At 38.4% G+C, this 12,073-nt stretch overlaps 1 protein-coding gene across 2 annotated transcripts; it reads left to right on the forward strand.

Annotated features, from left to right (window-relative positions):
* Positions 1–935: 935 nt before the first annotated feature.
* Positions 936–11,556, forward strand: gmppaa (GDP-mannose pyrophosphorylase Aa). Of its 2 annotated transcripts, XM_005919324.3 has the most exons (13): positions 936–1,092; positions 3,058–3,155; positions 3,378–3,481; positions 3,766–3,958; positions 4,131–4,190; positions 4,277–4,407; positions 4,554–4,568; positions 7,685–7,819; positions 8,143–8,240; positions 8,333–8,379; positions 8,579–8,671; positions 10,422–10,590; positions 10,946–11,556. In XM_005919324.3, the coding sequence occupies exons 1-13, from the start codon at positions 1,026–1,028 to the stop codon at positions 11,044–11,046; spliced, it is 1,311 nt and encodes a 436-aa protein (XP_005919386.1). In that variant the 5' UTR covers positions 936–1,025; the 3' UTR covers positions 11,047–11,556. The 2 variants fall into 2 exon arrangements, with proteins under 2 accessions (XP_005919386.1, XP_005919387.1); XM_005919325.3 differs by lacking the exon at positions 4,554–4,568.
* Positions 11,557–12,073: the final 517 nt, after the last annotated feature.

The following is a 12,073-nucleotide window of genomic DNA, read 5'->3' on the forward strand; positions in this document are numbered from 1 at the left end:
CAGGAGGTTGGTAGTTCAATGACTTGATCAAAGGGTGGCTGCTTGAAGGGTGGCTGATCCAGTCTGCATGCCAAAGTATCCATGGGCAAGATACTGAATACCAAGTTGGAATGTGAAAGTTAGATCGAAAGCACTTAGGTGTATATATAAAAAAATTAAAAAATGTTATCATGTTTGGCTTGACAAGAGGTGGAACTGAAGGTGGAACACTTACAGATGCAATGTTTTCACTGGGAGTGACCACAATGAAATACATTAGACATGAACACATCAGAGAGACAGCTTGGGCTGAGTGGTCTGGAGACAAAGTTAAGAGACACAAGACTGAAGTGGTTTGGACATGGGTAGAGGAGGGACAGGGGATATATATTGGACAATGAGTGTTTTAAATTGTGCTGCCAGGCAGGAGGAAAAAAGGGAGACCATAGAAAAGGTTCATGGATGTACTGAAGGACATGCAGAGATTTGGTGTGATAAAACTGAATGCTCGAGATAAAGTGAGATGGGGGAAGATCCACTGTGACGACCTCTAAAGGAAGCACCTAGAAGAAGTATGCTACATAAAATAAATATACAAACAAACATAATGCAACAATATTAAAGCACAAAGAATGAGTTTTAAGAAAAAAAAAAGTTCAGATGTTTAGTTTGATGTATAGGAGACACATAAGGTACACAAGGTTTACTGAGCCTGGATATAATTTATATAAGAGTTTGCAGTGATATTATAATTGATATATTTTTAGTATTTATAATATTTAGCATACTATAAATTAATAACATCATAATTGTTGCAGTTAAACATAATCTTGAAATATTGTCGCACGTACACAAAGGCATATTCTGGTGATTTCAAAAAGAGCATTTGTAGTCCAAAGCTTTCAGGCGCTCGACTCCGTTTCACTCCGAACACTCTGGTCCGTGATTTCACGATAATCTCGTTAACGTCACAATCAGGAAGTGAGTGCGGAAATGCTCTCACAGCTGTTGCTTACTGCTGCAGATAGTTTCCAGCCAGGTCTTGCATGTCACCAAGCAGCGTTTCTGTCAAGATGTTGAAGTCGGTCATTTTAATCGGAGGCCCCCAGAAAGGTAACTCTTTTCCTTGGCGTGTTTTCAAAGTCATTAACGTGTGTTTAAAGAAAGGCTAGGCTGCTAATGCTAACAGGCTGGCTGAAGTTGTTTTTATCACTGACGTGTCACAACGTGTCCCACGAACAAGAAGTAAAATCTTACCCATATAGCTTTTATACCCTAATATTTTATCACCACGTCTTGTAAACTATAGTCCAACCTGAGCACAGATTTTTATTTTTGGAAAACCCCTCAAAACTTTAGCTTGCCTTCCACTACTGATGCATTAATGTCATTCCCTCTCAGCAAGCGTGACAGTTATTTATAGAAAAGTATTTTAGATTACTTATTCTATTTTTTATTTTTTTTTAAGTAAAGTTTAATAATAAAGTTAATGGGTGTGTAATGAAAGGCTCTATAGCTCGGCAAGATCGTCTGTCTTTTATTTTATTTTATCTTCGGAGAAACCAGCTACATACATACAGTACCCTTTACTGTGTCTGCTTTGTATTCTTATCTTTTTAACGACTGAGCCCTCGTGATATGATTTGCTCAGATTTTTCCATTTTCAAACAGAAGATGGCATGCTTTGGAGGAACAGCCCAAAACAAATAATAAAATAAATAAAATAATACATAAAAAAAATAAATCATGAAAGATTGAAAGACAAAATTATAGAAGAGGACTGATATGTAAAGCACACAGAACAGAAGCTCGCAGAAGGCAGGCAAGAACAGTGATGATGACAGAATTGAGTGTGAGAGCATGGTGAAGGTGAAAGTGATGTAAAGAATAGACTACCAACCCAAGCACTCAGAACTGTAGGCAGATTAGTAAATGCAGATCTTCTCGTGCGTAAACTCCTTGTTATATAGTGATGACACAAGTGAGACCCTGAGCATTAAAACAGCAAGTGTCTTTCCGCTGCTGAAAAAATATCCTTAGATCCCACTGTTTTACATAATTACAAGCCAATTTCCAAACTCCTGTTTATTTCTAAAAGCCTTGAGGAAGTTCTTGCTCGTTAGTGTCTTTAGATTGTTGAAGGAAGAACATCTTAAAATAAGTTAAATAAATTCCAGTCGGGTTACCAACAAAACCACAGCTCTGAAACAGCTTTATTGGAGATTGCCAATGGCATTCTTATGCACTAAGAGAAGGGTGAACATTCTATTTTAGTCTTGCTTGACTTATCTGCAGCCTTTGTTCGTGCTACTCTTATTAATAGACTACAAAACAGGCTGGCATCACTGGTACTGCTTTCAAATGGTTTTCTTCATACTTATTGAACATATACCTCAGAATTCATATTAGTCAATGTATGTCCACCTCTGAACCCCTCAGGGCTCTGTTCTTGGACAATTTCTGTTTTCTTTCTATATGTTACATGTGCTTCTGCTTAATAGTTTAAATGGATTCTCCTATCATTTTTTATGCAGATGACACATAATTGTACTTTTCTGTCAAGCCCAACAACCTCAAGAGCCCCTCCTACCTCAGTGAATGCTTGCATCTCAAAAGACACTTGTTTGTCTTTTTAATTCACCTCAGAACTGGTACAAAAATGAAACCTGCTATTCAGTCGGAGTTAGAAAACCTGTCCGCCACTCTGACTTTAAAACTAGAGGTGACTGTGCTTTTGAGGTTGTTTTGCCTAAACTGTGCAACTGCCTTCCTCAGTCAATCAGGTTTGCTGACTCTATGACTCTAAAATTAGCTAAAAACTAATTTTTAAAGGTTACCTTTCCCTTAATCTTTTCCTCTTTATTTTCAACTATAGTAAAATTGTGTGTATGTTTGAATGAATGTCTAATCATGTGGTTGATTGTGTCTGTTTGTCTTAATGTTAACTTGTATATCTATCTGCTATGTGTGAGTTTAATTTGAACTGTTACGCACATGTAATCCTTTGTTTTGAAAAGTGCTATACAAATAAAGTTGTTATTATTATTTTTCTTAAAATATTCAAACACTGTTTTTCAGGCACAAGATTCAGGCCACTGTCATTTGAAGTGCCCAAACCCCTGTTTCCAGTAGCTGGTGTTCCCATGCTTCAGCACCACATTGAAGCATGTGCCAAGGTAAGTTTCATTTTAAAGTATCGGATTGTCACTAGTTTTGAAATGTTGGCTCTTGTTTGTTTTTTTTCTTTTTTGTAAGAGCTTAGTAATTCTTAAAATACTAAAGCAACTGTCGCCTCATTAGTAGTTGGTGTTGGGAATTTCTTGGCCTGTGTTTTGTGACAGACAGCACCCACAATCACTCTAATGCTGATCCTTTTTGTTTTCTTTTTTTATATATAGGTTCCAAACATGAAGGAGATTTTGCTCATTGGTTTTTATCAGCCAAATGAAGAACTGAATAGATTTCTGTTAAATGCACAGCAGGAGTTCAAAATTTCAATCAGGTAAACAGTGGAGCTGTTGGCTTTGCTTTTTTATAGAAAAATGTTTACATTTCCTGGGTATATCGATAGCAGCGACACGAGCTTGTGAGAATTAGGAGGATGTGATGGTTCAGTGTCAAGATTTAGAAATACATTTTGTATACGACACAAACCAGAACACCATTTTGATTCTGTTTGTCTTTAGTTATTCTTTTTTGTGGCAAATGTAATGCTTTACTTGCTACTGTGCACGCCCATTGCTAAATACCTGTAGATATTTCACTCTTCTTAACTCCTCACCACAGGTACTTGCAGGAGTATGCAGCCCTGGGCACTGGAGGGGGCATCTATCACTTCAGAGATCAGATTGTCTCTGGCAGTCCAGAGGCTTTCTTTGTACTGAATGCTGATGTTTGTTCAGCATTTCCTCTTACAGAGATGCTCAGCTTTCAGAAAGAACACGGAGAACCAAACAGCTTTGTTATCCTTGGGACAACGGTAAAATGTTATAATTAGTTTCTGGAACGTGAACTGTTGTGAAAGTAAAACTAGATTTACTTGGTTGGTTTTTCTTTGACTTTTTGACTACAATTAAAATGGTTATATTAGATCTTTTCTCTTTATAGAATTTGAGATTATGCTAAATTATATTGACATTTTCTCTAATTAGGCAAACAGAAAGCAATCCATGAATTATGGCTGTATTGTGGAAAACGAAGAATCGAACGAGGTATTTAACCATTTGGTCTTCCTAGACAGTTACTCTGTACTGCTGAAACTTAAAATTATGATTAATCTTTCTTTTTTGATATGTAGGTCTTGCATTATGTGGAAAAGCCAAGCACATTTGTGAGTGACATCATCAACTGTGGTATATACCTCTTTAACCCAGACATCTTCCAACATATTGGCGCAGTCTTCCAGAAAAACCAGCAGGACATGTTACTGTGAGTTGTAGCTGTCCCACTTGTTGGTATGTGCGTGGGAATGTGTGTGAATACCATTTACTCCATTTCTTTGTTTCTCTTCATTTGTCTTTTTTCCTTCCTTTCTCCTCCCTGCCATGTTTTCTGTCTCTTCATACAATCATCAGATATCCCTATGATGGGTAAGTGGGTATGATTAGGTTGCATGGTGTGGTTTTAGAGCACTTAGTGTATGGGGTGAGAATTCCTTGTGAATGCTACTTGTATCACTTTTCTGTGCACAGTGACATGGAAACAATATTTTTTTGTTTCTTAGATTTCATGGTCTGACATTTTGAGCACTGTTTACATTCAGTTCAGTTTTGTTTAGCTTAACACAAAGACTGGAAACTGGTAAAACAGCTCTTTGGATTTCTAGGTGGAAAAATGTCACTTAGTACTTTTCAGTCTGTACACAAGCCATAATTTAAACTCAGTTTACCATTGTTCTGTTGGTGTACCCAGGTTTTACTAATGACGTCCTAGCTGGACTATTTTAAGAAATAAATAAGATTATGCTTTGTGAAACAGCTCAAGATGTTGAAAATTAACTAAACTTATCAACAGCTATAATGTTATGTCAAAGATGTCTCTGCATTGTATTTAAAAGATATCTAGTAATGTTAGAATGCCAACCAGCTTATTGTTTGCTTATCGTTGTTGCAGTCGTTTTGTCACATGACAACTGTAACGTCACCACAGCGTCATTCCCACCTTGAGTATAATTGATTATACTTTCCACTTCTGCAAGTCTGCTAGGGCATGCTCAGGTCAGAGTAGTGCAGATTTTGTCATTAGACAGTGAGTACGATGGGTCTGTGCGACCTTCTGTGTGTCTGCATGTTGTTCACAACCATGCCAAGTCATCCACGGAGATTTTACATTATAGTACGCTAACTACTCATGCGCTGCAGGCTTCAAAGAGGTATAACAGGAATTACTACTCAGCTGTCAGATCTCCTGCTGTCCATGTCGGTGTCTGCAGCGGAGTATAAACGAGCCTTTATACTGACACTGAGCGCATGCCAGACTTGCTGCATTCTTCTGCTGAAATATGCGTGTCACCACTCAGATAAAACCTCTGCATCAGCACTGCTATAAGAGTAGAAAAAATTGAAACCAGAAAAAAAAGCAACACAAAGTTTTCTTCATAAAGTCTTATCTCCTTTTGCAGCATCTCCCCTTGTATAATCTGGGAATCCCTGAGCACCTGATCTATACTGATACATCACTGATCGAACACTGGTGTCTTCAATCCAACTGTGCCAGAGTTACAAAAAGTCAAAAGGGGCACAAAAAACTGAAATGACTCAGGCCGGCAGTTGTGATATCGCTTTTCAGGATGGTGACAAGGGCAGGTATAAATAGGCTTTTAGTCTGGCCTGTGTAATACCACATTTCGCCTCTAGATAGGATAGTAAATTCATCTAGCTTCTGTTCTGCCCATATTTTTCCCTACTGTCTTTGACCTCTAGTCAGTCATGTTGAAGGACTAGCAGGCAGTGAATGAACCAGTAAACACAGTAAACTGAAGCTCTTGGCAAGAGCAAGATTAACAGGAGCCAAGATTTTGCTGCTGCTGACTTCAGTATGTCCTAGAGATTAAAGAGGCTTAACTAGCCTCAGATCAGGAGGTACCATTGCCTGCTTTTATGAAACATCGCTAACCCCTCTAGTGTAGAGCACTACATAAAGCATCTGTAATGGAGGATAATGTTCATATTTAATAAGAATGGTTATTCAGTCCTCTTACCTTTTCCAGGAGTAGTTGCAAATTTATAGAGTATAGACAAAATGCAATTCACATCCATATGCGTAGGTTTAAAGAAACCTCTACGCTATTGTAACCTGCTCTTCTGAGGAACTGCATTTTGAAATGATCGTTTTGTTTTTTGTTTTTTTCTAAAGAGGCTCAACACATTTAGTTGTCTCCATAGTTTCTGCTGAATAAGCTAGAAAAAAACTATAATCGAGATAGTGAAGCTTCATGTCAAACGGATACAGATGTCTCGCTTTGCTCATCGCTTCACTAGAAGACTTGCTTTTTATAATATAATAATATGCATGTGGACTGAGTGTACCCTGCTATTTCACAGAAGCTACAATAAAACATGGGATCAATATATGTTTGGTTTTTTTTAAATACAATCTTTGATACTTTTTCAGTTTGTTTTCACTGTACAGTAGCTGACCTAACAAATACCACACCAAGGACACTTGAAATATATTACAACAGGTCAAACCGCGCTTTGCATAATTCACCTGCTAACATCAATAGCACTTAAATCAAGCTGGGCACTGAATCAGCAAAATTGTTGAACACATCAGAGATACTTGATAGAAATAAGAAGGCTTTTACTGCAGTCTCTTGGGGACCGCTTCGCCTCTAACCACACCCCCTCCTTCTTGGTAAAACTTCGATTATGGGTGCAATCCTTTAAAATATTCTTTTCATCAATATTTAACACTCTGTTTCATCTCAGGGCTCTCACAATACACTATGCCAGAGACCCTGATTAGTATGGAACACATAGTCTCTTCTACTTAAGTTTTGGATCACAACTAGGTAATCAGCTTTGGTTTCAGCCCAGCACTGACACCATCAAAGATAACAGTGATGCATTTTAACTCTGTGTTCTCATTTGACTCTGCAGGCTGGATAGTAGGGCAATAAATTCATGTTTTCTTAAGAGACTTTAGAGGTAATGGGAACCGCTGGGTTGTTGTTGTTTTTTTCTTTGGTTTTTTTTGTACACAACTAAATATTTGAAGAATCTCAATAGCTACTCAAGAACAGGAGGAGTGAAAGGGGAAAACGGGATGTAATTCTCATTTCTTTATTCACCTTTGGCAAGAAAAAGGAACGTGATAAAGCTTCACATTTTGTATATGTGAATTGTTTATTTGATGTTTGGAGAGAAAGCTGAACCTGATCATTAACGACCAACTCTGGTTATAAATAGGTGTGCTTGGTCTGCGCTGCAACATTGGCATGCAGGTCATCAGTTTTCGTCTTGGTGAGCAGGCAAGGCTTGGCCACAGCTTTAGGTTATGAATTCTGGAAAACTTGTCACCTCATTTTTTCCAAAATTCAGAAAATATACGGTTTCAGCTGACACTCGAAAAATAAAGTTTCGTTCAGTTGAGGGTAGTTTATGCCGATTCTGTCTTGAATTTAATTCCAGCCTCAAGCTTTGTGCACAATATTTTAAAAAATGGGATTTGTAACTCTGTGCGACTGATGATCTATTTCTGGCAGAGAGGAGCCAACCAACGGCTGGCACCGAGCTGAGGCCATCAGGCTGGAGCAGGACATTTTCACTGCCCTGGCAGGACAGGGAAAACTCTACGTATATAAAACCCTCAGCTTCTGGAGCCAGATTAAATCTGCAGGGTGAGTGAATGTGTCATAAATGGTGTCGCATTCAAGAGAGCATAAATTTGATACTGCAACCCTGAATGTCAAAGAATATGGGAGACACTGGACTTGCATGCATATCGGCTCCAAACCTTGTTGAAGTACAACTTATTTCTTTGACACAGAGAGTGAGTTTTTATAGTTGTTTATACAGTCCATGTAGACTCACCAAGGAAGTCTTTGTGCAGTGTGATTATGCTATAAGCTGTACAAAAATGTAAATTACCACCTTAAATGAAGAGACTCTTGATTTATACTCATTTATTTATTTTATTTCTTTGACTTTTTTCCCCCCTCAGGTCTGCAATTTATGCCAGTCGATTGTACCTCAACCAGTATCACACAACTCATCCTGAAAGACTGGCGTCAAATAAGGAGGGAGGCCCCAAAATAACTGGTACAATTTATTAACTTCCTGTATCTTTTTTTTCCTTCCTCATAATAACACAAACAAATCTATTTAGACTTGCTTTCTTTTCCTTTCTCCAGGTAATGTCTATATTCATCCTACAGCTAATATTGATCCCACAGCTGTGGTAAGGGTTTTCCTTATATGCTTTAAATAGAAATGGCATGTCCTGTTAACAGCAGAGCCTCATATTAAAAATTTTGTACTGCATTTAACTCTAAAAAAGAGAAGGATGTGCTTTTAGATGGTCTGATAAGTTAATTTGGTGTTACTAGTTGAAATGGTACAGATATTATCTCACGCAGTAATTTATTTTCTCTTTGCAGTTGGGTCCCAACGTTTCCATCGGCACTGGAGTGACTATCGGCGCTGGTGTCAGAGTTCGAGAATCTATCATCCTCCATGGTGCAAATTTACAGGTGACTGCCTCTGAATATAAAGTACACTGTTAGAAAAAAATCATGCGTGATATCGATACTGATATGGACTGGGTAACATGTTAGGAATGAAAGGATGACAGGTTGGAAATGAAAGTGATCAACTTACAGAGGGTTGTATTCAAAGACACCTGAAAGTCAGAAGTGGAAAAAATGACGTGACAGTCTATTTTGCCTAAATTTAATTGCAACTCAAAATGGTACTCAGTAGTTTATGTGGCCCCTGCGTGCTTGTATGCATGTCTGGCAATATGGGCGCATGCTCCTGATGATGAGGCAGATGGTGTCCAGGGGGCTATCCTCCCACATTTGGACCTCAGCGTCACTGAGCTCCGGGACAGTCTGAGGTGCAATGCGGCATCGAATGGACCGAAACATGATTGGATTTAGGTTGGGCGATCATGGGGGCCAGTCGGTGGTATGACCTCCTTCATTCTTTAGGAACTGCCTGCACACAAACTGCCACATGAGGCCATGCATTGTTGTGCACCTTCTCCTCTTTGCACAAAGGAGCAGATGCCGGTGCTGCTGATGGATTAGGAAGCTTCTACGACCCTGTTCAGCTCTCCTAGAGTAACTGTCTATCTCCTCCATGCTCTTGAGGCCCTGCTCATAGACAAAGCAAACCTTTTAGTAATTGCATGTCTTCATGTGACTTCCTGGGGGAGTTGGACTACCTATGCAGCCCCTGTAGGGTCCAGGTATCGCCTCATGCTACCAGTGGTGACACTGACCCTACCTGAATACAAAACTACAGTGAAAAAATAGGAAGTAAGGATGTTGTTTCATCACTGCTTCTTTTCTAGTGCACCTGTTGTTAATTTCATTAAGACGAAAGCACCTGAAACTGATTAACAACCCTCTCTGCTACTTAACTGACCAGATCAATATTCCAGAAGTTTAACTGACTTGATACTCTGATTTAAAAGTGTTCCTTTAAAGTTGAGCAATGTAATTTCCAATTCCCTGCTCAACTTGCTTCACTTCATCAGACATGTCTTGCTTGGCATTATACTAAACATCAAACTAATTGACATGGAGGTGAATTTATCTGAAGTGATCAGCTTTACATTTTATCCACACTTCAGCTGTGACCTCTCTGAAATTTATCTTTACTCATCTGTCACACTAGAAATATCGTCGCATGCACCTCACACAAAGATGTCATTTTTAACGATTTTGAGGCCGGAATAATTGAATCCCACACCTCCAGCGATGACTGGCAGTCTTTTAAAATGAATTTATACTGCTGGTGACTTATTGGTTTTCATTGTGCATTGCCTAGAAGAACAATTTGTAATTTAAGCAATACTTACAAATCATCACTACCTGTTGTAATACTCACTGCTTTTTTCCTCTCTTCATGTTTGAACAATCTCTAATGGAGGAGTGATGCTTAAAGTGGAGTTTCAGGGCTTCCAGGGACTAATGACCTATAGCCAAGGGTTCTGCAAAATAATCAAGTGTAAGATGGGGATCACATAGGAAAAGAAAAAGAGCATATTCCACCCTCTATTCTTATCTATATTATCTCTGAGAGCCAATAGAATCACTGAATTGATTGTTACACACTATGGTCAGGTATCCTTGGAATACGTGACCTCATATCCCCCCGTCTCCCCCAGAATTTGGAACACCTGTATTAAAGCAGATGTGGAGACTTGAAACACAACAATTACCTGCTGAAGGCTTCCCGATTTTTCACTAACTTCCTTTCCCCCTCTTCCACAAGGATCACTGCTGTGTTTTGAACAGCATTGTGGGATGGGATAGTACCATTGGCAAGTGGGCAAGAGTAGAGGGAACCCCAAGTGACCCAAATCCAAATGATCCCTATGCAAAGATCGACAGCGAGACACTCTTCAGAGAAGGAAAACTCACCCCCTCAATTACAATTCTAGGTAAGCCTGCTCCGACTTGAAATTATATATCTGTTCAAATATTGTGTTCGGTATATTGTTCTGAAAAATGAAGTTATTGGAAAGAAAGCAATACCTAAGGCCCAGTTCCTGCATGTATTTGAATAGTTATTTAAGATATTTGTGAATAAGCTTGTAAATCACAGGTAAGGCACTTTGAATGAGGTGGTATGCAAATTAAAATTCTCTAATTGTCACACTTGTTTTTACATTTCAGTAAACTGTGGCTAAAAAGAGCTACACAAATGATGTTAGGGAGTGATGTGAGAGTCAGCACAGCAATAAACTGTCTTTGTCCTTTGCGGAGACTTAATACTGCCTTGCTTTGTCTCCTCAGGTTGTAACGTGACGATCCCCTCTGAGGTGATTATACTGAACTCAATTGTCCTCCCACATAAAGACCTGAACCGCGGCTTCAAAAACCAAATTATTCTCTAGTTAATCTTCCTCACGCTTCTGTCCACTTATTGTCACTGATGAAGGATGCTGCTGCCCAACTGCTGGCTCTGTTTCTGAGTTACTGTATATAAGATGTCAGAAATGAATATATGGAAGATTCATTTCATAGTTTTGAAAGATAGATTTTTTTTTTTAAAATATATATATATTTGTCCTCGAGCCTTTATGCAACATTGAGTGTCAGCAACATTAGAGAGAGGCTAATCATGCATGTTGATTCACCTTGAAAGGTTCCGTCATGCCAGAGGTTTTATATTGTTTTTACTTATTAAATTTACCGAACTGTAAAATTACCGCAGACACTAATGTAATGTATGTAGTTGGATTTAATATGATGTAAAAAATTAAATAATAAAAAAAAGAGTTTATAGATAACACATATTCTGTTCCTCAAGGGCATCCTTGACAAACGTGAACTGTTACTTCAACATGAGACGGGAAATTATTGGAAAATAAAAATCACTGGCTACCAACTGTGGTTAATTTTAAGAAGTGATTATTTTTCCGGAGTGCTGATTAAAACCTTTTAGCAGCTTCATTGTTAGTCTAAAGAATTGTCTGCCATCAAAATAAATCAGCAGACTTGAGATTTACATTGCAATCAAGCAATGTTGCCTTTGGAAATGTGAATTTTGTGGGAGTGGGGTGCTTCTCCCAGCAACACGAGATACTTAAATTGTGCAATCACTGAAGAAACTCTTCCAGTTTATGTATACAGCACATTAACATTTACTTATTAGGCACCCATGATCACTTCGGTACTTTTGCTTTAATTATTACAATGAGAGTGTCTATCGAGAAAGTCTAAACTCTGATACTGGAAGTTCTTTATAATATATTTTAATCAAATCTGTTTTGCACATTTGAGCATACATTTTTTTTTAGTCATGGTGGGTTGGTGTCAGGTTTTACATGCTTTTCACTGTTAATTCAGGTGCCTTAGAGCTTCAAAAGACTCAGCCCAGTTGATGATTATCCCACCAAGAGGATAAAAACACTATAATGA

Source organism: Haplochromis burtoni, unplaced genomic scaffold, assembly GCF_018398535.1.
Source record: "Haplochromis burtoni strain Fernald_Lab_line unplaced genomic scaffold, NCSU_Asbu1 Contig_20, whole genome shotgun sequence".
Classification (NCBI taxonomy): domain Eukaryota; kingdom Metazoa; phylum Chordata; class Actinopteri; order Cichliformes; family Cichlidae; genus Haplochromis; species Haplochromis burtoni.

What these genes read in the sequence shown, in the direction of transcription:
- gmppaa (XM_005919324.3), top strand. Translation starts at nt 1,026, where the DNA reads ATGTCACCAAGCAGCGTTTCTGTCAAGATGTTGAAGTCGGTCATTTTA. An exon ending in TTGTTATCCTTGGGACAACG is followed by an intron (nt 3,959 to 4,130) that starts GTAAAATGTTAT and finishes TTCTCTAATTAG; the next exon opens with GCAAACAGAAAGCAATCCAT. An exon ending in ATATTGATCCCACAGCTGTG is followed by an intron (nt 8,380 to 8,578) that starts GTAAGGGTTTTC and finishes TTCTCTTTGCAG; the next exon opens with TTGGGTCCCAACGTTTCCAT.